This window comes from Ovis aries, chromosome 3 (assembly GCF_016772045.2).
Source record: "Ovis aries strain OAR_USU_Benz2616 breed Rambouillet chromosome 3, ARS-UI_Ramb_v3.0, whole genome shotgun sequence".
NCBI classification, from domain to species: domain Eukaryota; kingdom Metazoa; phylum Chordata; class Mammalia; order Artiodactyla; family Bovidae; genus Ovis; species Ovis aries.
In genome coordinates this window covers 225,561,077-225,589,058 of record NC_056056.1, presented here as the reverse complement: position 1 = coordinate 225,589,058, position 27,982 = coordinate 225,561,077, and the positions used below count along the sequence as shown (strand labels likewise).

Genomic DNA, 27,982 nt, shown 5'->3' with positions numbered 1-27,982 from the left:
CCCTCCCTCCCCTCCCCCTCCCCCGCCGGGGGCGGGGCCGCTGCTCCCGCGCGCTCCGGCCCCTCCTCGGCCACACAAAGGCCCGTCTCCATGGCAGCCGCGCGGGCCACAGCGCTGCGCCGATCGCGGCCCGGGCGCCATCGAGCCTCCGCAGCAAACGAGCAGGTACGGGGACGGGGCCCCGCTCCCGCGGACGGTCGGGCCGGGGGCGGGCTTCATCGTCAGCGCCGCTTGGCCCTGGCCTGCGGCGCTCGGGACGCGGGGACCCGGGAGGCAGCCGCCCCGCGGAGGGCGACCCGGGCCTCGGCTGCTGTCGGTCCGTCCGGGCAGCCGGCGCAGGGCCCCTCCCGCCTCGCGCTCTTCCAGGCGGTGGGCGAGGCTCGCGGCGCCAGTGGTGGCCCGGCCGAGGGTCGCAAGCGGGGCGCCGCGCCCTCTCCCGCCGCCCGCGCCCCTCCGGAGACGCTGTGGTTCCCGACCCTCCGTACTCTTGCCCCCCAGCCCTCTGGCCACCGAGATCCGTGCACAAGGCGGAGGTCGGCCCTAGCCCTGCAAGAGTCCCGGGCCTGCGCCCACCCAGCCTCGTTCCGGGGTGGCCGAGCCGGAGCTCTCCCGAGGGGCTGGGCCCGCGGTCAGACCTTAGCGGCTCCCACACCCCCAGGCCTGGTGAGGAGGGCATGAGCCAGGGCCACCCTGGGCGCCCCTGTCTGCACCTGCCTGGGTGGAAGGCGGGTGCAGGTTCCGGGCTGGGAGGAGGACGGCCTGGCACCGGGCGAGTCCTGGCGGCCCGGCCGCTTCACTGCGCGGCTGGCTCCCGCGGTTCCGGTGCTTGTTGTCTGAGGTTTGGGTGCACACTCTGGGACCCAGAAAGTCTCTGTACTCACTGCCCGGACCCTGCCCCTCTGTGTGCCTCCGCCTGCGGGAAGCCCTCCTAGATGGGCCTTTCCCACCATTCTGTGCTCAGGTTGCTTGTAAGATTTGAGGAGGGTCCTTGAGCTCAAGGGCTTCAGAGCTTCCTGCCACGTCACTGGGCTCCTCTTCCCAGCCAGCTTGGAGAAAGGAAGGTCTCAATGGGCCCTGGGGCTGTGGCGGGGGGTCAGGACTGGGGGTGAAGCTCGATGGGAGAACAAGGCCCCCAGAGGCGGGGGCTCAGCCGGACCCCATACCTGGACGTCACCCTGGCATAGAGCGGGGAGCCCCAGAGTTGGGCAGCTGGGGCAGGGGCTGTCGGTCCTCTGCCCTGAGGAGAGGGTCCCTAGGAGGGCACGGTCAGCATCGGCCTGGCCGAGCCGCGGAGTATGTTTTGTGGCGTGTCAGCTTTTAGGAATTCTCGGAGAAGATTGAAAGCAAGCAGGTGCTCTCAGCAGATCTGAGCTCGGCACCTCTTCCCAGCACACCTATCGGTGGCCCACTTTCATCCGAGCGTGGGGGGAGGCTTGAGGTCTGGCCTGGGGCTCCTCGCCCCAAGAGAGGAGGGAAGTTGCAGAGAAAAACAAGGGTTTGGAATTCAAGTCCCCCCTCCCCCGCCGGCTGCCTGCCAAGAAGGAATTATTTTGGATTATCCAGCCGTGTCCAGTCACCCAAGGGGGAGGCTGCAGCCGTGGGAGAGAGATCCACTTCCGGGGCCATGGGTTGAGAGCCCCAGGAGGGAGGGACAGGCAAGTCTGGGCAGCTCCAGCACCTTCCTCGGCTGCTCAGCCGGTCAGGGGCGGGGTGGGAGGGCCTGGAGAACGCCCCAGCAGGCCCGTCGAGCCAGCCTGGGGTGCGCCCGGGTTCTCTGGGGGAGGCCTTGGGCCAGGAGGGATCCTGGACCTCTGGTCTCAGGGCCCCAGGGCAGCCACCCCGCCCAGAGACCCCCCTTCACCTCTGGAGGGCTCAGCACCATGGCCCCAGGCCCTGTGAGGCTGCCTCCTGCGCTGGGTCCAGGGACACACCTTGGGCTTGTTACTCACACCTGGCGGTGTGCGGTGTGTCCCAGGGTGGCGGGGCAGGCAGGGGCGGGACCTGGGCTGCCTGGAGTGGGTGGGGCGCTGGGGTTCCCCAGGGCTGAATCTGAGACCATTCTCCCGCCTCCTGACTGGCCCACTAACGAGGCACCCTTGGCTGAAGCCCCTCCGACCGCCCGGCCCCCACCTCCACGTCCCCACCTGTCAGTCCGTCCCACCGGCGAGGGGTTCCCCAGGGAAGGGGCCCCGCGAGGAGCTGTCTGGGCTGCTACCCGTCACGTGACCTGTGGGGTCCCTGCGGGCTTGCCTGCAGCCGCACCCCCAGCGGCCCCTGGAGAGTCCGCACTGGGAGGCGAAGCGAGGAGCTGGGCTGGAGGGCCGCAGCCCAGGGGCCTGGCCGCAGCCCAGGCGAGTGGAGCAGAAGAGATTGGATTGGAAGGCTGGCGGGGGGCAGTGGCGGCAGCCTGGGGCGGTTCCATATGGCATATGCCCCTCTGCCCCCGGGACAGCTTGGTTACAGGCTGTGAGCCATCCCGGGACCTGGGCCGTTCCCAGAGCATCGTGCTCTCTTCCCTGCCTTGGGCTCACATCGCAGGGGCCGAGCTGGTGGTGCCTGGGAACGCTGGGCGTGGGACCGGCTGTCGCTTCGGCACCTCCCCACGGGGCCCCTGGTCTGGTCTGGGCAGATCCGTGCTGCGATGCCAGGCCCTCTGTCCCGGGGCTGTCCTGTGAGGAGGAAGTTGTCATTCACGTCAGGTCTCAGGCCTTTTTGCTGCAGCAACAGGCACAGCCCCCTGCCTTGGCTTCCTGGATGGGGGGTAGGGTTTTCCTCTTTGCTGAGACCCTCTTGTGTCCAGAGCCTGCTCTGGTGTGGGAAGCAGTCCTGGGCGGAGAGGAGCGATCAGACCTGTCGAAAGCTGAACCCGGCTGGTCTTCCAGCCTCGACCCGGCTCACTGAGGTGGGCGCAGTTTCACGGGGACCAGTCTCTGGTTCTTGTGGGGGCTGGACAAGTCCCTCCCCCTGAGGCTAATGGCTATTTGTGTTTGGGGCCTTTAAACGTCTTTGGTTTCAAATTACAGGACAGACTGGGCTGCTGGTGGCCCATAATTGGTGGGGGGCACCGCGCTGTGGAGGGCTGGGGGGGCACTCCGTTTCCCTCTTCTGCCCCTGCCGCATGTGGCCCCTTCATGGTTTTTCCCTTCCCTGGTTTCATATCCTCTTGTGGGTTTCTGCTTCCCTCTGTCCCGGAGGCTTTGAGGGCCTCGGTCCCCCAGCTGACCAGGCAGGAGCCCTGCCCTCTCCTGGGCTCCCCCCCCCCCCCGCCAGACCAGGGCACAGCTGCTCGTCTGAAGGGCAGGGCAGGGCCCGCTGGCCTGCCTGCAGTGCCGAGCCCGGGGCGCCAGGACTCTGCTGGCCTCCGTGATATTCACACGCCCATACAGTGGCGGGACCCAGACCCTCAGGGGCAGCCCGGAGCGACCGTGCGCACGCCCGCAGCTCTGCCCCTCTGGTCCCTGGGAGGAGCCCAGGGCTGCCCCCTCCCCTGGCGCTGGGGCCCTGTTCCTGCCCTCGGGGCCTCTCTGGAGCCCCTCTGCAGCTCCGTGCAGCCTCTCTCGGAGACCGGCTCCCCCATCACTGGCAACTCTCCACCCTGTGGGCTGGCTGTGCTGGGCAGAGGAGGTGTGGTCCTGGGGTGGGGCGGGGCACCTGGGAGAGGGCTCGGCCTGGGGCCCACGTCCTTAGCCCCTGAGATCACGAGACCTCTAAAATGGGGCGCATCCTGGTGCTAGATGAGTCTGGGCCTGGGCACGCAGGGACCGAGTGAGGCCTTTGGGTGTCACCCAGGTGCTGACCCTGGTGCTGGCATCAGCCCTGCCCAGGACTTGACTCTTCTGGGTGTGGAGACAAGGCCGCTCGGCGCAGGTGGCCAGCAGTTCCCCTGGGGGTGCGGGAGGAGGGGCACTGCGATGAGCTCAGATCTCTGCCTGATGCGGGCCAGCTGAAGCCCCTGCTCAGGAAGAGGAAGAAAGAGGGAAGAGGTTTGATGTCAGCTCTGCAGACGGCCACCTGTGTCAACACAGCGTCTGGGCAGGGGCCTCTGCCCCAAAGGCCAGGACAGTTCCGGCCACCGGCCTTCTGCCCGGGTCTGGGGCCGCTGGGCCAGCCTGCTGCGTTGCAGAGCAGGGCCCTGTGGGGTCCTGCCTCTACCCCCTCCCCAGGCTTTTTCAGAGCTGGGCTTGCTTTGGAGAAGGGCCAGGCCCAGGACACTGCTGTGGGAGGCCAGTGCCCGCCCCGGGAAGGTGGCCACTGCCCTGCGCACACCCCGCGATGGGAGAAGCAGTCTCCAAGCCTCCCTGGGCGAGGGCAGATGGTCGCAGTGAGGGCCTCGCATGGCCCCCAGCTCCCCCTTAGCCTTTGAGTCTCTCCCCAGGCTGGCCAGCAGACATGAGGGGCTAGACCTCCCCTGTCCTGGCATCAGGCCAGATCTGGGGGCCACCGTGGCCATCTCAGGACCCAGGAAGGGAGGTCAGGATGAGGGACAGGAGGCCCAGGATGAGCCGGAGGGGGAGACTGGCAACGCTTCCTGCAGGGTGGGTGGCAGCTCCTGGCTGAACCGAGCTGGCCCTGAGCTGGGTTGGGTGTGGGGCCTGGCCCCAGGGCCTCGGGGCCACTTCCAGGGTGTGCCATCACAGGGCCAGGTGTCCCCCCCAGTCCTGGCCACCCCGCTGCCCCCTGGCACCTGCGGAGTCCCCTCTCAGCACCCAGCCTCAGCCTGAGCTGGGGCGTTTCCTCGCTGGAAACTCCCGGCGCCTTTGCCCTCTCAGAGCCTGACCCTGAGCCCATCCATTGCCCACCTCCCCGCCCGCAGCTGGACTCCAGACCCTCCCAGCCCTGCGAGGCCCCGCCCCCATGGCCCCTGCAGCCAGCGCAGAGGGCCTGGCCCCCCCTTCCCACGCAGGGTGCCCGGGGCCCGCTCCAGGCCTCTCTGCCCTTCTGGGTGCCCTGGGCAACGCTGAGCTGGGGCTGCCCGAGATACCCCCAGCCCGATTGGTCGGGTCTGGGGCTCTTCGCCCCGTACACACCCTGGGTGGAGGGCCAGGACCCCCGAGGCAGGGACCCCCCAGGCATCCCAGATGTGTGCCTGCACGAGAGTGCTCACAGATATGTTCGGGGTGGCTGGCACGCCGGCCTGGCGCAGTGCCCCAGGCTAATTGTGGGGTTCGGCGTGATGTAGGAGGCGGGGTTGGGGCAGCCGCCGTGGAACTGACAGACTGACAGGCAGATTACAGGCCTTGCCTGCTCCTTGCTCACTGGGCCCTCACCCATCCGCCCCCAAGACTTGCTCCCGCCCCTGCACAGGGCCTGGGAAGGGGCCCGGGGCCGGGCCTGGGCCTGGGCCAGCTGCAGCCGCCATAAGCCTCAGGCAGCCCAGCCAGCCCCCCCCCCCCCCCACCAGCTGCAGGGGCCAGCCTGGAAAGGGAGCGGGCATCAGACATCAGAGTCAGTGGCCATGCCTGCCGCGGCGAGCCCCGCGCCCTCTTCACGGCTCCAGTCTCCTTGCTTGCTGGGGGGACGGGGGTGCAGCGCCTCACTTTGGAGCCCCTTGGGAGCCAGGGCGGCTGGGCCTCCCTGACTCTGCGCTCCAAGGCCCTGCAGCACCCTCCCTCTGCCAGCCAGCCCAGCCCACACTGCGCCTCCTATGCCGTGTCTTCCTGTCCTTCTCAGCCTGGCCCTGACCGGCTGCCCACGGGCGAGGGGTCTCTGGGGGTGTCTACATTCACCCGAGGGCCAGTGCTGCGCATCTGTGCACGAGGTGTGGCCTGAGGCCGCTGTGGGCCAGGGCCGGCCAGCTGCTGGGAGCGCGCGAGGCCTCCTGACCCTGGGGTGGGGAGGCTCGTCCCCATGTCCCCGGCACACAGCAAGCGTTTGGGGGCTTCGGGCTGAGCAGATGGGGCAGGTCGGCGGGCCCATCTGGGGGTCCCCGCGAGCACAGGGAAACTGACAGAGGCATTAAGCTGCAAGGCGTTCTGGGGGCCGCGGCTCTGCAGAGGAGGGATGTGGGCAAGCCTGAGGGGGAATCAGGGCCCAACTGAGTCCAGGTGCGACATGGGCGGCTGGCACTCAGAAGGGCTGCCAGGAGGGCAGGCCGTGCAGCACGGTGGAGCCCATGGGCACCAGGCCCCACTAAACCCCACCTTCTGCCCCGAGGGCCCGGGAGGCCCAGGAGGCGGTGGGCTGCTGGCGGGTGGGCTGCTGGCGGGCCAGCTTGTATTCTTGAATAACAATTCATTGAAACGGTGTTCCCCTAAGCCTTCTCTCCACAGGCTCAGGGTCAGGCGGTGGTCTCTGGGTGAGGCAGTGACTGGGGCCTGTTGCCAACAGCATGGGATCAGTCTGGGGCAGCATCCACCCTGCGGCTTTGCCCAGGGAGCTGCAGAGGTGCCTGAGGGTCAGGGTGGGACACAAGACCCCAGTGAGGGTGACCTCAGACAAAGGCAGAGGGGTGCTCTGCGGTGGCTGGAGTGGGGAAGGCCCACAGGGTTGAGGGGAGCGGGCCGGGAGACCCCTCAGGCAGGCAGCAGGGAGAGCCCTGGGGCTTCTCTGCACCTCTTCACCTTGGCCTTGGGTCTTGGGCCTTTGACCTCTGGCCACCTGGCAGGGGTGACTTTCCTGCTGGGCCCCAGAGCCCCAGCTGCAGGGGAGGCTGCCCAGTCTCCCTCAGGCTCTACTGGGAGGAGAAGAGCGGCTCCCAGCCGGGCGGTTGGGGAGGGGGAGGTGACACCTACACCTGGGAAGGTCCCTTGGGAGGCTCTCCCGGCGCTGACGCAAGGCTCCGGCTAGACGTCAGCCAGGCCCCAGCCCGCCCCGGCCCGCCCCCGCTCGGAGGTGTCTGCCGATCGCTCGGCCTTTGCCCGGTGAGTCTGGTTGGGGTGGGGTGGGGCGTCACGCAGGCGGCACTGGGGCCGCAGTGGGTAACTGGCGGACAGCGGAGCGCGGGGACTTGGGCCCGGGGCTGGCGGGGCTGCCCACCGCGCCCTGGCCGGCGGAGGACAGCCTGACTCCCGCCAGGCTCCTTGGGGACGGGTCCCTGGGACCACGTGGCCGCCACCGCCGTCATCGCAACTGGAGGTCAGTCTCCCCGCGACCGCGCGCCCAGGGGCCCGGGGGAGCCCCGTTAGAGGCCCATGTGCGGCCCTGGGGGCGCCGGGTGCAGGCGGGGCCTCGGGAGGGGTGGTCCGCGGGCGCCGCGCCGGCTCCGGGCCGCCTCGGGTTGCGAGAACGGGCCGCCCCTCCCCATTGGGGCCGCGCCCGCCTCCCCGACTGAACTCTGACCAGGGCCCCAGGGCGCTCGGCGGGCCGGCCGGCACTCCTCTCGCCCTGGCCCGGGTGCCGCGACACTACCCTCCCCTAGCGCGCGCCCACTCCCCACTCTTGTTTTGAAAACAGCGGAGGCTCCGATTTGCCGGCGTAGCGCCGGTTTTGTTTCCTCTGATTTGTTTCGCGCTCCGGGCTAATTGCAGATTTGCATTTTCGTCGCGGGAGCGGAGCGCAGGCGGGTCTCCCGCCGCCAGCTGCCCGGCGGGGGAGGGGCGGCGCTCCTGGCCGGGCCGCAGCCCTCGCTACCTCCGGGCCTAGGGTCCGGGGAGTGACTCGCGGCCCCGAGCTCTCCCCCAGGGGCTGATTCCTCCACTCCCTCGGTCCTGGGGTCCCGAGTGCCGGCCGCGCGGTGCTAAGGCTGCCCCCCGCCCCCACCATCTCGGAGTGACCCCACCTGGGCCTGAGCCTCTGTCTGAACGGCCTCTTCTCCCTGTCGGCCGAGCCTGGGTCCCCTGCCCGAGCCCACAGGCTGCCAAGGGCCAGCCCCCCTACCCCCCGCCCCCCTCGCTCCCCCCTCCGCAGATCTGGCGGCTCTGCGTGGTTCTGACCTCAGCGCTGAGATGTCGCTGCCTCAGTTTTGCTGATGATAGTGACAGGGAGGGCCAGCCTGCGCCCCAGGGCCCTCCTCCTGGGGGCCAGGGCTGCAGGGGGCCCTAGCCTGGGGTGGGATCCCTGCCCTGCCCAGTGGGCACCTCCTGTTTGCCTTTTCCTGGCGGGGGAGCAGGGGGTGAGGCTGCTGCCTAGGAGAAAGGAACCCAAGGAGGGAGCCTGGGGGCGGGGCGGGGCGGGGGTGGGGTAGCCCGCTGGGCGCGGCTCCTCTGCTCCCCAGGCGGTGGGTGTGTGCGGGAGGCCCTGTCCCCTCCGGTGCTCAGGCTGGGGGAACACCCACTGACCGGGGGGGGGGGGGGGGGGGCGGGGGCACGTGCACGTCCAGCCTCCTCCGCCGTGTGTCGCCCCCATCGTGGTTCACAGGGCTGAGACCCGGAGGCGCCCACTGGGCCAGATCTGTGTTTAGACCTTGCTCACCGGCCCATCAGTGAAGACCGTGGGCCATGGTGGGTGAGAGACGGTCCTGCAGGGCTGGGTCAGGCTGGCTGTCTCCGGCTTCCGGGGGCGGGTAGGCGTTTTCCAGGGGGACGGCAAAAGCAGAGGCACGGTGGCATCCTGATGTCACCCTGAATCCCTCCTCCAGGCACAAATTCACTTACACCTCCCAGCCTCACACTGTGGTTGGGGCTGTCATTACCCCCGTGTCCCTCACAGGGAAACTGAGTCTCAGTGTAACTTTGTCCATAGCCCATATAACCCTGGGTCGAAGGGATTCGGCAGTGGCATTGAGTGTGTGTGATTGTGGCGGGGGTCACCAGGACCTCGCACCTGTGGGCGTTCAGGAGAGGGGCCTTCACCTGAGATGGCAGGAGTGAGTGGAGCTGCCAGTTGGAGGCAGGGTGGACATGATGGGGCAGCTGGGGGCCAAGAGGAAGGGAGGTGTCCAGGTCCTTCAGAAGGGAATGTGGGCTGGGGGCGCCTGCTTTCGGGAGGAGAAATCTGCGGACCGCCTCCAGGAGAGTCTGAGAGGGGGTCCATCTCAGTGGGTCCCTTGGTGCAGGTCCGTCAGGTGAGGTCGTGGCTGGGTGTGTGGGCTTAGGAAGAGGGGGTCCCTTGGAAGAGGCCAGCCTCCCTTGGTCTCGCCTCCAGCACACATGCAGCACCCCCTCCCAGGGATCTGAACAGGTGGAGGGCTGGGGCTGGGGACTCAGCCATGCCAGGCAGAGGGAAAGGGCACGGGGCACACGGAAGCCAACGTGATGTCCCTTCAGGGGCAGGCTGCATGCTCCGGCCCCAGGGCTGTGGATCCCGCCTTCAGCCTCGAGGCCAGGCCCGGCCCGGCTCTCTCTTAGGCTCCACCATCCGGACGCCCTTTGGTTTGGCCCTGACTTTGCCTGTGGAGTGGCCTTTGCCCCTTTCACAAAGGCTGCCTAGGTACCTTCACCCCCACACCTGGAGCCTCGAGCTCCTGTTTCTGGTTAACCGTTCCCCGCTTAGCTGGGGGCTGAGGACGCCAGCGGGATTTCCTGCCCCAAGTGCGTAGGTGTGGCGCCCCCCACCCGCAGGCCTTGTCCCTGCTGGTCTCCCTCAGAGCTGCTGGGGGTCCTTCCAGCCCTGGGCCCTTCTCACAGTGTTGGTCCCCACATTTGGGGGCTGTCTGGCACAGGAATGAGGTGCCTGGGGGCATGCTGCTGGCAAGCCAGACAGGGAGCCCGTGGTCTGTGGCTGCGATGGGGCGTGATTCAGTAGACCAGTGGCACGTGCATACTCAATATAATCTTGCAAAAACGTTTTCAAAAAGTGGCAAATACTGCTTTATTGTCTCAGCCCCCTCCTCCCTGCCTCAAAGCTCACCATGACTTTCAGTTTGGATGCCGTCTTCTAGAACTTCTCAATTAAACTCCTGTGTGTCTGTGTCAACCCCCACGGGTGGAGAGGCCTGGAATTCTGCACCACAACTGTCCTCAACAGGTCTGGGCTCTGTCGGGGTCCACACGGACCACCCATCTTCACCAGCACTGTGGGTTCTCAGGGTCCTCTGGTTGCATACTTCCGCGCTGAGCAGTATCCTTGACCAGGCCCTCCCTGCGGGTACACAGGCGTGTTTATCCAGGAGGAGAGGATACAATCGCAGCTTGCTGAGTGCTACAATGTGACAGGCTTTTCAGGCCCGCATCTTTCAGTTCTTACAGACCGCTGGGGTTTCACAGATGGGGAAAGAGGCTCAGAGAAGTTAAGTAGCTTGCACAAGGTCGCACATCTAGTGAGGAGAATCGTGGAGTTGTGTGTGCACGTTTTTTCAGAAAACAATTTTACTTTTAATCAAAGTGATGTATGTACCTTGCAGGATCTTAGTTCCCCCAACAGAGGACTGAACCCAGCCCCTCGTCAATGAAAGTGCAGAGCCCTAATCACTAGACAGCCAGGGAATTCCCTTCTCTGCCTCTTTGAGCAGAGGCTGGAGGGGCATGCCGGCATACACACCAAGTGGACCTGTGTGCCTGGGGGTGCTGGGCTTGGGGCTGGGAGGCCAGTGTCTGGGCGGGGCTGAAAGTGGGGTGGAGGAGGCAGGAGGCTGAGAGTTTCCTCCAGGATGGCAGAGGCCAGCTGGGGCCCCATGGGCTGCTCCTCGCTCCCCAGACGTGGAGGCAGGGGCCAGGCTTGTCGTGAGACCACCATCTCTCCTTTGCTTTTTAGAGAATCTCAATGTCAGCCTGGTGCAGAGACTGAGCCGGACCACTGAAGCCTGGGTGAGTGGGGGCTAGTGCAAGCTGGGGAAGGTGGTGGGAACCACAGCCACGCAGTGACAGAATGATGTGTCCCCACAGGTCTTGTCTGGCCAGGCCCAGCGGGCACACGTCTGCCCAAAACCAGGTGCCCTGCTGTGGGGGCTGGCAGGCTCACGTGGGAGGGTGGGCTCTGCAGGGAGCCAGGAGTGCAGCTGGGCACTGACCGCAGCGCTGCCTTCTGGGAATCGGGCCTGGAGCAAGGGGCACATGTCCAGACGGCTTCCGGGCCGGCAGCAGGCTGGAGCTGTGGACTTCTTGGAAGTGCACCTCCGGACTTCGGCCAGGAAGAGGCGTCTGGTGCCCCTGAGGAAATCCCCGCTGCCCCGGTGAGCAAGCAGGGGTCCCGGGCTGCCTTCAAAACAGGAAGCGCCCGTTCCAGGAACACCAGCTGCAGGGAGCTTTGCCGGCTGCGCCTGGCGCCTCCGGTGCGGCGGCCTGAGCATGGCTCCTGGTCAGGTGGGTCACCCTTTGCTCCTGGGCCTGGCCAGGCAGGTCACCTGAGGCTTTTGTTTGTCCAGGAAGTGGAGGGAGCTGCCGCCTGGAATCCTAGCCCCTCCTGTGACACAGTACAACCCGCACTTGCGAGAGGGTCTCACTCTGCCCACTGCCCAGAGGGCTCCTGGGGGTGGCAGGGAGCCCAGGTCTGGCCGCGGCTCCTGGGGGTGGGGTAGGGCAGGGAACAGCCCAACATCTGGGCCCCTAGGAGTCAGCAGCAGGATCTGGTCCCCTGGGTGAGGGCACACAGCGCCTTCACCCCTCACGTCTGGTGTGGCAGGCTCGGGGGCTCAGTCAAGTGGCCACTAACCAGAGGACGACCAGAGCATTCAGTCCAGGTTCTGTGACCCGCCCATCTCCTGGGCCCGAGGGAGAGGAGCGTACGGAGGAGTGGGCGTTGTGCCGGATCGGTCGGTTGTGGGTTCAAGTCCTCCGCGCGCTTGCCGATGGGCAGAGGGGCCTGGATAGGGATCCGTCGGAGACCGGGGCCCCTGCTCCCAGGGGCGGCTCCGGCTCAGGCCGCAGCTCCGCCCCCGCCGGCCGGCCCGCCCCCGCCCGCCCGCCCGCTCGCTCGCTCCCTCCCTGGGCTCGGGGAACATTCCATTCATTCCGCGGCCGGCCGTGGCCGGAGCCGCAGCCAGAGCCAAAGCCGAGCGGGGCCGGGGTCGCGGCGGCGGCGACGCGGGGACGCGGGTGAGCGGAGCCGGGCGGGGGGACGCGCCAGTAGAGGCCCCGGACGCCCCACCACCCGCGCAGCGCGGCCGAGCGGACTTTGGGCCGAGACGGGCCGGCCAGCGGGGCGGGGCAGCCGGGGCGCGGGGCGGCGGGGGAGGGGCGGCGGGGCGGGGCCTCCGGTCAGGCCGCCCGCCCCCGGGCCTGGGGGGGCAGCACCGCAGGCGCCCGAGCGTCCGGCCCCGCGCAGCCCTGGACTGGCGGGTGGCCCAGCCCCACGCCTGGGAGCCTCCGGCGCGTCCTGTCCCCCGACTGTGCGCTGGTGGGGCCCCTGCCCCGGGCGAGCCTGCGGAATCTTCCCGCTCCTCCCCAGCCTCTCCGCGCGGCCCGGTCACCCTGGCTGCCCCGCCCTCCTCCTCTTGGGCCACCTCCGCCCCCTTCCCAGGTCCCTGCCGTCTCTCCTGCTGGACACCGTCCCGCCGGCCTGTGGATGGCTCCTCTCCCAGCAGCTTGTCAGGAGGCCCAGGCGGGAGCGCTTCAGAGCAGGGCGTCCTGCGCGGGGGGCCGCTGTCCCACCGAGGGCCCCCCTCCCTGGCCGGGGCCCGCCGGCGCCCCCCGGTGGCTCTGGAATGAGGAGGCTTTGTCACCTGGTTCTTGGCTACGCCTCCTCCGGGGGCTCGCTGGACTCGTGGGCCGTGGTGGAGACAGGAACAAAGGGATGGAGACCAGCCGCAGCCTGGCTGGGGGGCTTCCTAGTGCCCCGGGGGCGCTGGCGCGGGGGTGCTGCGGGGAAAGCGGCCACAGCCTGGGGTGGGGGTGGGGGTTCCTAGTGGCTCAGGGAAAGAAGGAAGTTGGCCTGCTTCTGTGTAACAGTCACAGGTCCATGAGAGGAAGCCAGTCAACGTAGCTTTGGCCAAAGCCAGTGCCCCAGAGAAACCTCTCCCTGGCCACGGAGCAGACAGCCTTCTCTCTCCCGGAGGAGGCCTGGGCAGGAAGGGCTGTTGCAGGGAAGGACAAAAGTAGTTGTTTCTTGAGTGAATAAGAGTGTGTCCAGGGAGGTGGTGTCGAAGGTGGCCGCAGCAGCCAGTGTGGGCAATCTGGGAGGCCAGGGCCCCTTGTTACCTCTGCCATCCGAGCCAGTCTGCACTTGGCCCTGTGGGCATGGACAGGGCTGCCCTAAACGTCTTGCCAGGCACAGACACCCTCGGGGCAGATGTCAGGGATCCAGGGATGAGGGCTGGGACACAGATGGGAGAGGGCAGCCCGAGGGGGTGGTGGCAGAGACTCTCAAGATTGTAATCAGGGTCCCCAAGGTGGGGAGGTGCTGGACCACCCCAAACCGAGAGGCCTGCACATTGGCAACCCTGAGCTTAGCCCTCATGCACACAGACACGGGAACGGGCCTGCATACCCCCACAGGGGCGTGTGCTCAAGTAGATCCCTGCACACTGACGTGGCCTGCTGCAGCCCACATGCAGCACCACTCTCAGACTCTGGGGTCCCCTTCTCAGAGACCTGAGGGTCTCCCCAGCAGGGCACAGGCAGGGTGCCTGGACTGCCGTGGCCATGGGGGGTGGGGGTGGGAGTCAGGGAGGCAGGCCGGGCTACAGTCCTCGCAGTTCCGCTGTTTCCAGTCGGATCCCACTGTGTGCTGAGAGTCAGGCGCAGAACAGGTGTGTGGTCCTGTTTGCACGTTCAGGGCCTGTCGGCTCGGGTCTTGTGGGGAATGTGGTCTGGAGGTGGTGCCTCTCAGATCACCCGCGCTGTGGGGTCATGGGACATGAGTGCCTGAGAGACTTTCTGGAGGAGGTGCTCTGTTGTCTCAAGGTGAGCCTGAAGGTGCTCTGGTAACCTGGGGGCGAAGGCCAGGGCACAGTCCTCTAGGGGCGGCTGGCCACACCCAGGCCTGGAGCTGCAGCGCTGGTAGCCTGGCCCATCAGAGGTTAGGTCACAGGGTGGTCCTCTTGAGGAGGCTTGGGAGATGGTCTCCTTGGAGTTGAGAGTGGGTGTGTCTGGCCAGAGGGGCGGGAAGGCAGGGAAGGGAGTGGGTCTTGGGCTGGGCGTCAGGAACAGAGCGGGTGGGTCCTCCAGGCCCGCGCAGCCCTGACCCTCCTCTCTTCCCACAGGGTGCAGGGGCAATGGCGCTGCAGCTCTGGGCCCTGGCCCTCCTGGGCCTGGCAGGCACGAGCGCGAGTCTGCGGCCCCGCAAGCTAGACTTCTTCCGCAGCGAGACGGAGCTGAACCACCTGGTGGTGGACGAGGCGTCGGGCATGGTGTACGTGGGCGCGGTGAACACGCTCTACCAGCTGAGTGCCGACCTGCAGCTGGAGCAGCGGGCGGCCACGGGCCCGGCCCTGGACAACAAGAAGTGCACGCCTCCCATCGAGGTGAGTCAGTGCCACGAGGCCGTGCTGACTGACAACGTCAACCAGCTGCTGCTGCTGGATCCTCCCCGGAGCCGCCTGGTGGAGTGCGGCAGCCTCTTCAAGGGCATCTGCGCGCTGCGCGCCCTGGGCAACATCTCCATGCGCCTCTTCTACGAAGATGGCAGCGGCGAGAAGTCCTTTGTGGCCAGCAATGACGAGAGCGTGGCAACCGTGGGCCTGGTGAGCGCCGCGGACCCTGGCGGTGAGCGCCTGCTGTTCGTGGGCAAGGGCAACGGGCCGCACGACAACGGGGTCATTGTGAGCACCCGCCTCCTGGACCGGACCGAGGGCCGGGAGGCCTTCGAGGCCTACACGGACCATGCCACCTACAAGGCCGGCTACATGTCCTCCAACACGCAGCAGTTCGTGGCCGCCTTTGAGGACGGCCCCTACGTCTTCTTCGTCTTCAACCAGCAGGACAAGCACCCGTCCCGGAACCGCACGCTGCTGGCGCGCATGTGCAAGCAAGACCCTTTCTACTACTCCTACCTGGAGATGGACCTGCGCTGCCTGGACGCCGGTGACGCCCAGGCCCCCGCCTTCGGCACCTGCCTGGCGGCCTCGGTGGACCGGCCGGGCTCCGGTGGGGTGCTGTACGCCGTCTTCAGCACGGACGGCCGGGGCGGCAGGGGGCCTCGGACCGGCCTCTGCCTGTTCCCACTGGACGAGGTCCACCGCAGGATGGAGGCCAACCGCGATGCCTGCTACACGGGCGCACGAGAGGTGGCCCGCGACACCTTCTACAAGCCCTTCCACGGCGACATCCAGTGTGGTGGACACGGGCCGGTATGTGGCCTCAGCATTCTCACGGGGGCTTGGGCCACACGCGGTGGGTCTGTGCGTGGCCCTGCCTGACACGTGTCCACATGCCTCCCTGTGGTGAGGGCCGTGTGTGTGTGTGCAGTGTCTCCACGGGCAGGTCAGCATGAGCACCCACATGGGTGCCTCTTCTCCCAGGTGTCGGGTACACCGCGGGTGGGGGCTTGGAGCAGTGAGCACCCAGGGGTGCTTGTGTGCCCGGGCTGGTTCTGGGGCGTGTGTGGGGCCCTGAGTGCTGGGGGCCATCGCGGGGGAGAGGCCTCGGGCAGGCGTTGACGCCGTGGTCCGCAGGGTGCCAGCGAGAGTTTCCTGTGTGGCTCGGAACACTTGCCCTACCCACTGGGCAGCCACGATGGCCTCTCGGCCAAGGCCGTACTGCACCGTGGAGGCCTGAACCTGACGGCCGTGACCGTGACCACCGAGAACGGCCACACCATCGCCTTTCTGGGCACCTCGGATGGCCGGGTCCTCAAGGTGAGGCCCAGGGCTGGGGCAGGGTGGCTCCCGGAGGGGTCCTCAGTGCACAGGACAGCCCTGCCCTCACCGTGCGCCGGCCCCCGCGCCCGCAGGTGTACTTTGCCCCGGATGGCAGCTCCACGGAGTACGGCGCCGTCCTCGTGGAGATCAACAAGAGGATCAAGAGAGACCTGGTGCTGGCCGCAGACCAGGCCAGCCTGTACGCCATGACCCAGGACAAGGTGGGCCCTGGGCCCTGCAGCGGGGCCTGGCGGCGTGGCAGGGACGGCCCTCTTCTCGGGCCCCGACCACGTCTCTGAGCACCTTTCCCGCCTTTGAAACTTGCTGTCTGTTCTGTATCTGTCTGGCCCACCTGACCAGAGGATCAGAGCTCAAAGTAGGCCTTCCCCAACGGCAAGCTGGGCTGAGGGGCCACTGCTGTGAGCTCAGGTGGCCCAAGTCCCACAGTCTCTTGGGGGCTGATGCAATGGGCACCAGGGAGGTGCCATAACCAAGGGCTCCTTGGAACCCGGCGCCAGCTGATCCCGGGCGAGGTCTAGCCTCCCGGGCTGCCCGGAGCCGTCCCTGCTCAGTCTTGTGTCGGTGTTGAGGCTCCTAAGGCTTAGCGGGTAAAGGTGGGGTTGAGCCGGTGGTCCCAGGCGTCGGTGTCTGGGGGGGTCCTCTCTGGCTGGAGGCCGTCCGTAGTCACGCTGGCTGCCTGGTGCCCTCAGGTGTTCCGGCTTCTCGTGCAAGAGTGTGCGAGCTTCTCCAGCTGCGCTCACTGCCACAGCTCACAGGATCCCTACTGCGGCTGGTGCGTCGTTGAGGGCCGGTGAGTGCCTGGGGCTCGGCCCCACCCAGAATCTGGGTGTGCAGCCCCTCCCCGCCCCGGGGCCTAATGGGCACCAGGCTAAGACTGCCCCCCCCCCCCCCCCCCCGCCCTCGCAGCTGCACCAGGAAGGCAGAGTGCCCCCGGGCGGATGAGAGCGGCCACTGGCTGTGGAGCCGCAACGAGTCCTGCGTGGCCATCACCGGGGCCCAGCCGCAGAACATGAGCCGCCAGGCCCAGGGGGAGGTGAGTGGCAGGGGGTGGGGGCAAGGCCGCCCCTCACCCAGGCTGTGGGGATGGCCGGGGGCCACACAGGGCCGTGCTCCTGGCTGTGGGGATGGCCGGGGGCTCACACAGGGCCGTGCTCCTGGCTGTGGGGATGGCTGCCCCTCACCCAGGCTGTGGGGATGGCCAGGAGCCACACGGGGCCGTGCTCCTGGCTGTGGGTGCTGAGCCTGGGCACAGGAACTCTGTCCTTTGCGTGGTCCCCTTTGACCTGGGGCACCCCTGAGAATCCAGGGCAGACCCAGGCCCTGTCCCTGGAGTGACCCAAGGGGGTCCCATTCAGGGGAAGTGGAGTTGGGTTCTAGAGAGCTTTCCAGGGGGCAGGGGTCCACATTCAGGAGGGCGGCCAGAGAGCAAACCAGGGGACAGGTAGCCCAGGCAGGGCTGGGCTGGGAGGTGGCTCGCTCGCCAGGTCAGGACGGAAGAGTCCTGGCGTGAGCGGCGCAGCCTTTTCCCAGGTGCAGCTGACTGTCAGCCCCCTCCCGGCCTTGAGTGACGACGACACGCTGCTGTGCCTCTTTGGAGGATCGCCGCCTCACCCCGCACGGCTGCAGGAGGGCACCGTGGTCTGCAACTCGCCAAGCAGGAGCAGCCTCCCTCGCACGCCGCCCGGCCAGGGTGAGGCATCTGCTGCCGCCTGCCAAGCCTGGCCCCGGGTGCCCACTGACACCCCAGGCTGCCCACTGAGACCCCAGGTTGCCCACCCCTGACCGGCCCTGGGTGCTCACTGAGACCCCAGGGCCGTACCCTGGCCGGGTGGCATGCAAGCAATGTGTGATGGGCACCTGCCCCGCTCCCACCCCCCACCCCAGCCAGCTTAGATGGGTGAGGCTGTCCCTGGAGGCCAGGCCTGACGCCGAGCTTGTCCCCTGAGCACATGGGGTGGTGGAAGCCAGCTCACGGGTGAAGGCAGGGCCCGTGCAGTGACGTGGCCGGGATCTGGCAAGCACTCTGCCCTAGACGCCAGGGAGTCATGGCCCTTGACGCCCACAGGGACGGAAAGATGGCTAGCGGTTCACGGCGGGGGGCGGGCAGCATGACACCAGAGCTGGGATCTGACGGAGGCCTGGCTGAGCCCTCGGGGTCAGTTCCAGCCAGGATCTCTGCGCTTGGTGTCCTGTGGGAGACTGACGCAAGGCTGGCTTGGGACCACGGGAGGCCCGGTTCTAGCCTCCCGTCCCCCACGGGCCAGCCTAGCCCACGGCCCCACCCAGCGCTGTCCCTCCGCAGATCATGTGGCCGTAACCATCCGGCTCCACTTCAAACGCGGCAACGTCTTCCTGACCTCCCACCAGTATCCCTTCTACGACTGCCGGGAGGCCATGAGCCTGCAGGAGAACCTGCCGTGAGTGGCTCCCCCGCCCGCCCCTGGCCCCCGTGCGGCCCCCACGCCCCTCACCGCCCCCTCTTCCAGGTGCATCTCCTGCTCCAGCAATCGCTGGACCTGCCAGTGGGCACTGCTCGAGCATGCGTGTCAGCAGGCCTCTCCAGGCCCCGAGGACGGCGTCGTTGGCGCCCACATGGTGAGGGCCCGGGGCCGCCGGGGGCCCAGCTGTTCGGCCTCGGCCGGGCAGATCCTGACTGCTCCCCCTCCCCAGGAGGACGACTGCCCCCAGTTCCTGAACCCCAGCCCGCTGGTCATCCCCATGAACCACGAGACGGATGTGACCTTCCAGGGCAAGAACCTGGACACGGTGCAGGTGAGGGTGCTGCGGGGCCCAGGCCTGGGGGTGGGGCTTACTCCGGGCCTGGCCCCTGCAGACAGGAAACCATCCCCGCTTGGCGCTCAAGGCCCAGTGTGTGGGGGAGGCAGAGATGTCTGGGAGGATGGGCGGCGTTTGGACGGGCCCTGCGCGTTCAAAACCCCGGCAGCAAGTGCTGGTCAGAAGGGAGCAGTCCGTGGGCCCAGGCGGGGACTGCGCTGTGGCAGAGTTTTCCTTGGGTGGGGACGCCCCCGTGGCCTGGGAGCTGTGTGGTGCAGCGGGCTCCGGCGCCCAGGGCGGGGTGGGGTGGGGTGGCCCGGCCGGGGTGTCCTGACTGGCCTGTCTGGCAGGGCTCCCCACTGCTTGTGGGCAGTGACCTCCTCAAGTTTGAGGCGTCGGTCAGCACCCAGGAGCCAGGAACCTTCTCCTTTCGGACCCCAAAGGTATGCCTCCCTGGCTGGGTGGGCCGGGTTGGTGGACCCCATGGAGGCGGCCAATTCCCTCCGCGGCTCGATGGCATCACCGACTGCATGGATGCGGGTCTGAGCGGGCTTCAGGAGGCAGTGAAGGACAGGGAGGCTCGGTGTGCTGACCCCCATGGGGTCGCGCAGAGTTGGACACGACTGTGCAGCTGAACAGCGACAAGCTTGAGGGGTGCGGGGGTCAGGCCCACCACACCACCCTGCTGAGGAAGCAGGCGGCAGGCAGGCACGGCCTCGGGGCGTCCCCGTGTCCCCCGGCTCCCTGGAATGGGAGTCACCCTCCGCCGTGCGGGGACACGTGGTCCTGGCTGTCCGGGACCTCGTGGGAGCAGGGGGTGCAGTGTGTCCCTGTGTGCCCCTAGCTGACCCACGACGCCAACGAGACGCTGGCCCTGCACCTGTACGTCAAGTCCTCTGGCAGGAATGTTGACAGCCGGCTCCAAGGTGGGCGGGCAGGCGGCTGGGCGGGCGGGCGGGCAGGTGCGGGAGGCAGGACAGCCCTGCCGACTGCCGGCTTCTCCCTCGGCAGTGACCCTCTACAACTGCTCCTTCGGGCGCAGCGACTGCAGCCTGTGCCTGGCCGCTGACCCCGCCTACCGCTGCGTGTGGTGCAGCGGGCAGAGCCGCTGTGTGTACGAGGCCCTGTGCAGCAACGCCACCTCCGAGTGCCCGCCGCCCGTCGTCACCAGGGTGAGCCCCCCACACCCCCCTCACCCACAGGAGAGCTCCAGCTCTGCTGCCCCGGGACCCTCGGGTCAGCCAGGCTCTGCCAATTTCAGATCCAGCCTGAGACCGGTCCACTGGGCGGAGGCATCCGCGTCACCATCCTTGGGTCAAACCTGGGGGTCAGAGCAGACGACGTGAAGAGGGTCACCGTGGCTGGCCAGAACTGTGCCTTTGAGCCAGAGCGGTACTCCGTGTCCACGCGGTGAGTGGGCAGTCCATGACCTGGACTCCCAGGGCTGGGCTGGTCTTGTCCTGTGGGGCCAGAGGACTGGGGGGCATGGAGAGGGAAGACGTGGTTCAGGTGTGCGTGGGTGCCCAGGCCTTGCACACCCACAGAGTGTGCCCACCTGCCTGCCACCCCGCAGGATTGTGTGCACCATCGAGGCTGCAGAGGCACCCTTGACAGGCGGTGTCGAGGTGGACATCAACGGAAAGCTCGGCCATTCACCTCCTCATGCCCAGTTCACCTACCAGGTAAGTACCTGGCAGGCCAGCACAGATGTGGGCAGGGTCTGGGGGCCTCCTGACGGCGGCTGTGGCCCAGGGGAGGCCCGAGCTGGGCGGAGGGCCTGCGTCCCCACCCAGCCCTGAGCCAGGCGCCCTGCCCCTCTTCCAGCAGCCCCAGCCCCGCAGTGTGGAGCCCAAGCAGGGGCCGCAGGCGGGCGGCACCACGCTGACCATCAGTGGCACCCACCTGGACACAGGCTCTGAGGAAGACGTGAGAGTGACCCTCAATGGCGTCCCTTGTAACGTGTGGGTGTCACCCACGGGTCGCCAAATACTGGTCTCCCCTGGTCCTGGGGACAGGGTGAGGGCCCTCCGGCCATGACCCTGTGTCCATCCTGGAGGAGGTAGCCCCAGGCAGAACCACTGGCCTGGGGCTGGGGTGGTCCCTGGGTGGGGCTGACGCTGACCGGCTCTCACACCCTCAGGACACAGTTTGGGGCCCAGCTTCAGTGTGTCACTGGCCCCCAGGCGGTTCCGGGAGAGCTGGCCCTGAAGATTTACTATGGGGGCTCCGAAGTGCCCAGCCCTGGTATCACCTTCACCTACCGTGAGAATCCAGTACTGCGGGCCTTTGAGCCGCTGCGGAGCTTTGTCAGGTGTGACAGGGGCCCCTTGGTAGCAGGTGCCCCCTACACCCACCCCATCCAGCTGTTCCCCAGGCGCGCTCTGCCCTCCAGCCTCGTGAGGATTGGCAGATGCTGGTCTGGGGGACAGGAGGCCTCCAACACTCCCCCCTGTCCCCCCAGGTCCCTTCCCCCTAGACACCCAGGTGGACAGCCTCCCTGCCCTCTCTCAGTGCAGGATGGCAGTGCTCCTGGCACACCTGCTGTAAGGCAGGTCTGTGCTCACACTGGCCTGCAAGTATGCCCCAGGTCGTGGTGGGTGGGGTCAGGGACGGAGCCTTGCAGGGCACTCGCCGTGCCCGGTGTGCCACTCTGGCGCTGTCTCCTCCCTGTCCCTCAGCGGTGGCCGCAGCATCAACGTCACAGGACAGGGTTTCAGCCTGATCCAGAGGTTCGCCATGGTCGTCATAGCTGAGCCGTTGCAGTCCTGGAGGCAGCGGCGGGAGACTGGACCGCTGCATTCCGTGACGGTCAGTCCTGGTGCCCGCTGCGGGTACAAGCCAGGGCTGGAGGCCCGCTGTGCCAGGTGGCCTAAAGGTCCCGCCTCGGCCCTCAGGTCGTGGGCACGGAGTACGTGTTCCACAACGACTCCAAGGTCGTGTTCCTGTCCCCGGCCGTCCCCGAGGAGCCCGAGGCCTACAACCTCACCGCGCTCATCCGGATGGACGGGCACCAGGCCCTGCTCAGGACGGAGGCTGGTGCCTTTGAGTACGTTGCCGACCCCACCTTCGAGAACTTCACTGGGGGTGTCAAGAAGCAAGTCAACAAGCTCATTCACGCGAGGGTGAGGACCAGCACAGCCCCGGCGGGCAGGTCCTGAGTGGTGCGGGCAGGGAGCAGCCCAAGGCCTGGCCTGAGGCCCTCCTGGTTACTGTGACGACCCCCACCCCAGGGCACCAACCTGAACAAGGCCATGACCATTCACGAGGCTGAAGCCTTCGTGGGTGCCGAGCGCTGCATCATGAAGACGCTGACGGAGACGGACCTGTACTGCGAGCCCCCGGAGGTGCAGCCCCCTCCCAAGCGGAGGCAGAAGCGAGACACGGCCCACAACCTGCCGGAGTTCATTGTGCGTGTGGGGGGCCGCGGGCCGGGGTGCGCACAGGGGTGTCTTTGGTGTGGCCCCCCTGGTCCTTGCTGAGCCCCTCCCCACGCAGGTGAAGTTTGGCTCGCGGGAGTGGGTGCTGGGCCGAGTAGAGTACGACACGCGCGCCAGTGACGTGCCCCTCAGCCTCATCCTGCCGCTGGTCATCGGGCCCATGGTGGCTGTCATCGCTGTGTCTGTCTACTGCTACTGGTGAGCCGGCGTCCACCCCTTGGCCACGCCCACCGGCCGGCACCACCCAGGCCGGTCCCAGGAGCTTCCCTGTGCCCCCAGGAGGAAGAGCCAGCAGGCGGAGCGCGAGTATGAGAAGATCAAGTCCCAGCTGGAGGGCCTGGAGGAAAGTGTGCGGGACCGCTGCAAAAAGGAGTTCACCGGTAGGGGTTCTGGGGCGGGTCCCAGGAGAGCAGGGCTCAGGGGCCGGATTCCCGGGGGAGGGGGGCTGGGGGGGCGGGTCCCGGGAGGGGAGGGGTCGGGGGTGGGTCCCGGGAGAGGAGGAGCTTGGGGGGCGGGTCCCAGGGGAGGGGGGCTCGGGGGGCGGGTCCCGGGAGAGGGGGGCTTGGGGGCGGGTCCCGGGAGAGGGGGAGCTTGGGGGGGGCGGGTCCCGGGAGAGGGGGAGCTCGGGGTTGGCGGGGGCGGGCGGCCAGCGATGGCCATGCGTGCCTTACCCCGACCCCCTTGCAGACCTGATGATTGAGATGGAGGACCAGACCAACGACGTGCACGAGGCAGGCATCCCCGTGTTGGACTACAAGACCTACACCGACCGCGTCTTCTTCCTGCCCTCCAAGGACGGCGACAAGGACGTGATGATCACGGGCAAGCTGGACATCCCCGAGTCTCGGCGGCCCGTGGTGGAGCAGGCGCTCTACCAGTTCTCCAACCTGCTCAACAGCAAGTGCTTCCTCATCAACGTGAGCGGGGCCTCTGGGTGGGGGCGGGGCCTCCGGGTGGGGCGGGGCCTCCGGGGGCGGGGCTCTGACCGGCCTGCCCTTCAGTTCATCCACACCCTGGAGAACCAGCGGGAGTTCTCGGCCCGCGCCAAGGTCTACTTTGCGTCGCTGCTGACCGTGGCGCTGCACGGGAAGCTGGAGTACTACACAGACATCATGCGCACGCTCTTCCTAGAGCTCATGGAGCAGTACGTGGTGGCCAAGAACCCCAAGCTGATGCTGCGCAGGTGTGTGCGGCAGGGCGGGGGCCCACCTCGGGGGCCTGGGGTAGCGGTGCAGCGGGGCGCACAGGCTTGTCCAGGCACCTGGCTGGCCAGCAGGTGTAGCCAGGGCTAGTGAGTAGGGCGGAAGGAGGCGTTGCTCCTGTGTGATCAGCGCTGTCCCATGGGGTGGAAGATGAAATGCCCTCCCTGAGGGCCCTGGGAGATTGGTCACTGCAGGAGACGGAGACCCAGGATGTGGACGGAGTCTGGGCTGCTGCACCTGGCCCAGGTACCTGGAAGAGCCAGCTGGCCCTCAGGACACTAGCGGGTCCCTTGTACAAAGCCTTTCTGCACCTTCAGGTCTGAGACAGTGGTGGAGAGAATGCTGTCTAATTGGATGTCTATCTGCCTGTACCAGTATCTCAAGGTGGGTCCCACCCAGCTCTGCCCCGGGTGGGGGAAGGTCGAGGTCCCAGGGGGTGCTGGAACCCTCCAGTGTCCACCTTCCTGGGGCCCAGCTTCATCTGGATGGGTCTGCTTCCCACCCTGGTGCGGTCAGTCCCACCCCTGGTTCAGCCACCTTACTTTGCTCCAGGATAGTGCAGGGGAGCCACTGTACAAGCTCTTCAAGGCTATCAAGCATCAGGTGGAGAAGGGGCCGGTGGACGCCGTGCAGAAGAAAGCCAAGTACACCCTAAACGACACGGGGCTGCTGGGGGACGACGTGGAGTACACACCCCTGGTGAGCCCCCAGGGCTGGGTTCTGGGCCAGCCTCAAGACCAGAAACTGGATGCCACTTGCTTCCTTCATGGACTTACATTAGCACCCGTGCCTTGTGTTGGGCCCACCCCTGCCCAGGGAGGGGTCTGGGTCCTGGATCCCTGGAGAGGGGCTCTAGGGGCCACAGCCCCAGGCCGGCTGCCTGGGTTCCCAGGCTGCTGCAGGCATGTGTGGGGCCCGGCACACCAAGCGTGTGGTGGTAACTGGGTGTACCGGGAAGCGGTGCTTGGCGTGTGCTCCTGTGATCACCTGTGTGTTGTGATGGTTGCGCGTGAGCAGCCCCCTGCTGTCTGTCCTGCTGAGCCACAGTGCAGGTGAAGATGAGGCCCCCGGTACTGTCAGGGCTCAGGATGTTCTGCCCCTTGACCTCCACCAGAGAGGTTGCCATCAAGAGGAGGCCCAAACCTGCTTCCAGGCTGGGGCGAGCGAGGGCGAGGGCCCCTCCCCAGCTGTTCCTCTGTTCTGTGCAGACGGTGAGCGTGATCGTCCAGGATGAAGGGGTCGATGCAGTTCCGGTCAAGGTCCTCAACTGTGACACCATCTCCCAGGTCAAGGAGAAGATCATCGACCAGGTGTACCGCACACAGCCTTGCTCCCGCTGGCCCAAGGCTGACAGTGTGGTCCTCGGTAAGCTCCGTTCCTGGAGGCTTGGCTCTGTGCCTAGAGAAGCTGGGTCGGCCGGGCCGTGGGGGTGGCAAGAGGGAGGCCGGGCCGGGTGGGCTGGGCTTGGGTTCCTGGAGCTGGGCTGTGTCCTCCCACAGAGTGGCGTCCTGGATCCACAGCCCAGATCCTGTCAGACCTGGACCTGACCTCTCAGCGGGAGGGCCGGTGGCGGCGTGTCAACACGCTGATGCACTACAACGTGAGTGTGGCGGCGGGGAGGGCCCCCGGAGGGTGGGGTGTAGAGCTGGCCGTCACGCCTCTGCTCCCCAGGTCCGGGACGGAGCCACTCTCATCCTGTCCAAGGTGGGGGTCTCCCAGCAGCCCGAGGACAGCCAGCAGGACCTGCCTGGGGAGCGTGAGTCCCTTCCCCTTGTCCGGCCCCTCCTGGCCCCTGAGGACCTGAGCCCGGTGCTGGGGCCCCGGCCCTGGGCTCTGGCCCTCGTCCCTCAGCAGCCGCTCCCACAGGCCACGCCCTCCTGGAGGAGGAGAATCGGGTGTGGCACCTGGTGCGGCCCACGGACGAGGTGGAGGAAGGCAAGTGCAAGCGCGGCAGCGTGAAGGAGAAGGAGCGCACCAAGGCCATCACCGAGATCTACCTGACCCGCCTGCTCTCCGTCAAGGTGCGCCTCGCAGGGCCTGTGGGCGGCAGGCCCGGCCCGCCTCCCCTCGCCACCCGGACGAGCTGACCCCGCCCCGCCCCGCAGGGCACGCTGCAGCAGTTCGTGGACAACTTCTTCCAAAGCGTGCTGGCGCCCGGGAACGCGGTGCCGCCGGCGGTCAAGTACTTCTTCGACTTCCTGGACGAGCAGGCAGAGAAGCACGACATCAGGGATGAGGACACCGTCCACATCTGGAAGACCAACAGGTGGGGGTCTGCCCACCCCACCTGCCTGCCTGCTCCCGGAGGCGCCTCCTCATGCCTTGTTGTTCTGCCTCAGTTTACCGCTCCGCTTCTGGGTGAACATCCTCAAGAACCCCCACTTCATCTTCGACGTGCACGTCCACGAGGTGGTGGACGCCTCCCTGTCGGTCATCGCGCAGACCTTCATGGACGCCTGCACACGCACAGAGCACAAGCTGAGCCGCGTGCGTGCAGCTGCGGGCCGCCCGGCGGGGTGGGGCCCTGGGCCTGGGGCGCGTCGGGGCAGCAGGCGGCGGCGGGCTGAGGGGGTCAGTTCAGGTGTGGGTTTGCACGTGAGGCTGGAGGCCAGGAGGCAGGCAGGTGCCCGTCCCTGGCGTGATGGGAGGCCCTGTGGGGAGCGGCCCTCTGGCAGTCAGGGACCCTGTTGTCCTTCCCCTTCCACGTGTAAGAGTGAGTTTTACTGTAAATTACAAAACAACAAAAACACTGTCAGGTCTGTGGCCAGGCGGGGCAGCTACCCTGTGGGAGCCCTTACCCCGCACACCCTTCTTCCTCTGGGTGTCTTGGCCTGGGTGTCACTGGGCTCCAATCCCCACAGGACTCTCCCAGCAACAAGCTCCTCTACGCCAAGGAGATCTCCACCTACAAGAAGATGGTGGAGGAGTGAGTCCCGCACCCGCCTGCCAGGCCAGACCCCGCCTGCCCACCCTCAGTGCCCACCCAGTGGGGCCCCTGGGTGGTGCCTGTGATCAGGAGGAGGGCCCAACCTCTGGGGACCACTGCCCCCACTTCCAGTCCCCCCACCCGGCGTAACTCTCTCTCCCCCACAGCTACTACAAGGGGATCCGGCAGATGGTGCAGGTCAGCGACCAGGACATGAACACACACCTGGCAGAGATTTCCCGGGTAAGGGGGCACAGGAAACATGGGGGGACCCCACACCCCAGGATTAGCCCCCTGCCCCACCCTGAAGGCCCTGCGGGGGGCGGGCAGGAGTCAGCCCTAGGGGCAGGTGATGTACCCACAGGACCCAGAGAGGCGCCGGGACACGTGGTGTGCTGGGGCAGCTCTGAGCCATCCCTGCCTGCCCGGGGCCCGTGTGGATGGGAAGCTGTCTGTGCCTGGCACGCTGTGTGTCTGAGTGTTGTGATGAGATTGGAGGGGGCCCCTTCGTATCTGCCCAACCCCTGGGGCACGGCTTCTGGCCCCCGTGGGTCATGCAGCCCCTGTCCCGGCCCTTCAGGCACACACGGACTCCCTGAACACCCTCGTGGCCTTGCACCAGCTCTACCAGTACACGCAGAAGTACTATGACGAGGTAGGGGGCCCGGCCTCCCCAGGGATGGCAGCGCTCATCAGGCGCCCCCTCCCCTGGGCTGTGATCTGACATCACCTGCACCCCCCTCCCCCAACCAAGATTATCAACGCCCTGGAGGAGGACCCCGCTGCCCAGAAGATGCAGCTGGCGTTCAGGCTCCAGCAGATCGCAGCTGCGCTTGAGAACAAGGTCACGGACCTCTGATCTCCAACCTCCAGCATCACGGTCTGGGACACAGGTGTGTGACGCGCGGTGGCAGGCGCTGGGCAGCCCTGGGGGACGGGGCTGAGTGGGCAGGGCTCACCCCTTCTCTCTCCGGCAGAGGAGCAGCCCCGGGGTTCCGAGTGTGTGTGGCAGGGGACTGCCCCCCCTCAGCGTTTGTAGCCACGTTAGCATCTTTTCCCTGAGCAATAGAGCCGGGCGCCGCCAACACCAGCTCCCTCTCGAAGAACCAGCATCCAGTGTCTCCTGAGTGATTCGAAAAACGTGCCTTACGCCCCGGTGCCACGCTGGGCTGCTGGGGGCAGTCAGGCCTCAGTCCCCTCCCCGAGCACCAGCAGCCGCCTCAGACACCTGGCTTTGGCCTCCAGCGGCGGGGCTTGAGTGCCTGCGGCCCCCGGGACCCAGTGCCCGGACTGTGTGCCTCCGTCCCGCCCTGACGGAGGCAGAGAAGCGGTACGATGCCTCGCTGATCTCGCAGGCCTGCCCTGCGGGGTGCCGGCACTCCGGGGACTCCGTGCTGCAGGCCCCACCTCAAAGGTCAAGCTGGACGTCAGACGTCGAGGCCCAGGCGGCCAGAAGGGCCCCAGCAGACGGGGGGTCCTGGTCTCGGCCTGTCAGACAGGCTGACCCGGAGGCTCTGCCCAGGTCTGGGGGGCCAGGAGCGGGTCTGCCAGGACCACCCCAACCCTTTTTGTAAATCTTGTGAATTGTAAATCGAATACAGTTGTTTTTTTCATCCTGCTGGTTGGCTGGGTTCTTGGAGCTGCCGGTCTGCCATCCCTGCACAGCTGCCCTGTCCCCGGATCTGCCTGTGGTCTCACTTCCCATGCATTCTCTGTGGCCCCAGAAGCCCTCCTCTTGCTGTGCCTGTGGGGCCTCGGTCCGTCTTCCCTGCAGCCCCAGCGGGACAGGATGCTAGTCAGACCGGGCTGTGCAGCCCCAGCGGGACAGGATGCTGGTCAGACCGGCTGTGAGCTCTGGGCTGTGGAGAGGAGCTGGTCCCAGAGACCCTGAAAGCAAGACGTCTGCCCAGTGGGGGAGGGGCTGCCTGGGCGCCCTCTGGTGGTAGGGGCGGGCATGGCGTGATCGCGGGGGAGCTGTTTCCTCCTTGCTGAGGTGGGGTGCCCCACAGCGTGGTCCAGCCAGCACACCTTTGCTCAGCCCCTACTGCATACACTCGGGTGGGCACGGTGG

At 67.3% G+C, this 27,982-nt stretch overlaps 1 protein-coding gene across 9 annotated transcripts; it reads left to right on the top strand.

Moving 5' to 3' along the window:
- The first annotated feature begins 72 nt into the window (after positions 1–72).
- PLXNB2 (plexin B2) lies at positions 73–27,524 on the top strand. 9 transcript variants are annotated; one of them, XM_042247928.1, is made up of 39 exons: positions 73–165; positions 10,570–10,622; positions 10,701–10,987; positions 13,955–15,040; positions 15,365–15,547; positions 15,643–15,771; positions 16,261–16,361; positions 16,478–16,604; positions 17,102–17,261; positions 17,874–17,988; positions 18,058–18,166; positions 18,242–18,343; positions 18,697–18,789; positions 19,191–19,272; positions 19,358–19,518; positions 19,608–19,756; positions 19,920–20,028; positions 20,171–20,307; positions 20,487–20,657; positions 21,025–21,154; positions 21,241–21,468; positions 21,577–21,753; positions 21,842–21,981; positions 22,063–22,163; positions 22,471–22,700; positions 22,785–22,966; positions 23,303–23,369; positions 23,538–23,684; positions 24,194–24,350; positions 24,485–24,585; positions 24,657–24,741; positions 24,852–25,006; positions 25,091–25,251; positions 25,325–25,472; positions 25,847–25,911; positions 26,079–26,154; positions 26,492–26,566; positions 26,666–26,804; positions 26,889–27,524. In XM_042247928.1, exons 4-38 carry the CDS (start codon positions 13,967–13,969, stop codon positions 26,768–26,770), a joined length of 5,532 nt encoding a protein of 1,843 aa, XP_042103862.1. In that variant the 5' UTR covers positions 73–165; positions 10,570–10,622; positions 10,701–10,987; positions 13,955–13,966; the 3' UTR covers positions 26,771–26,804; positions 26,889–27,524. The 9 variants fall into 9 exon arrangements, with proteins under 9 accessions (XP_042103862.1, XP_042103858.1, XP_042103857.1 ...); XM_042247924.1 differs by having other exon boundaries at positions 10,701–11,117; positions 26,981–27,524; XM_042247923.1 differs by having other exon boundaries at positions 10,701–11,117.
- The last annotated feature ends 458 nt before the right edge of the window (positions 27,525–27,982 follow it).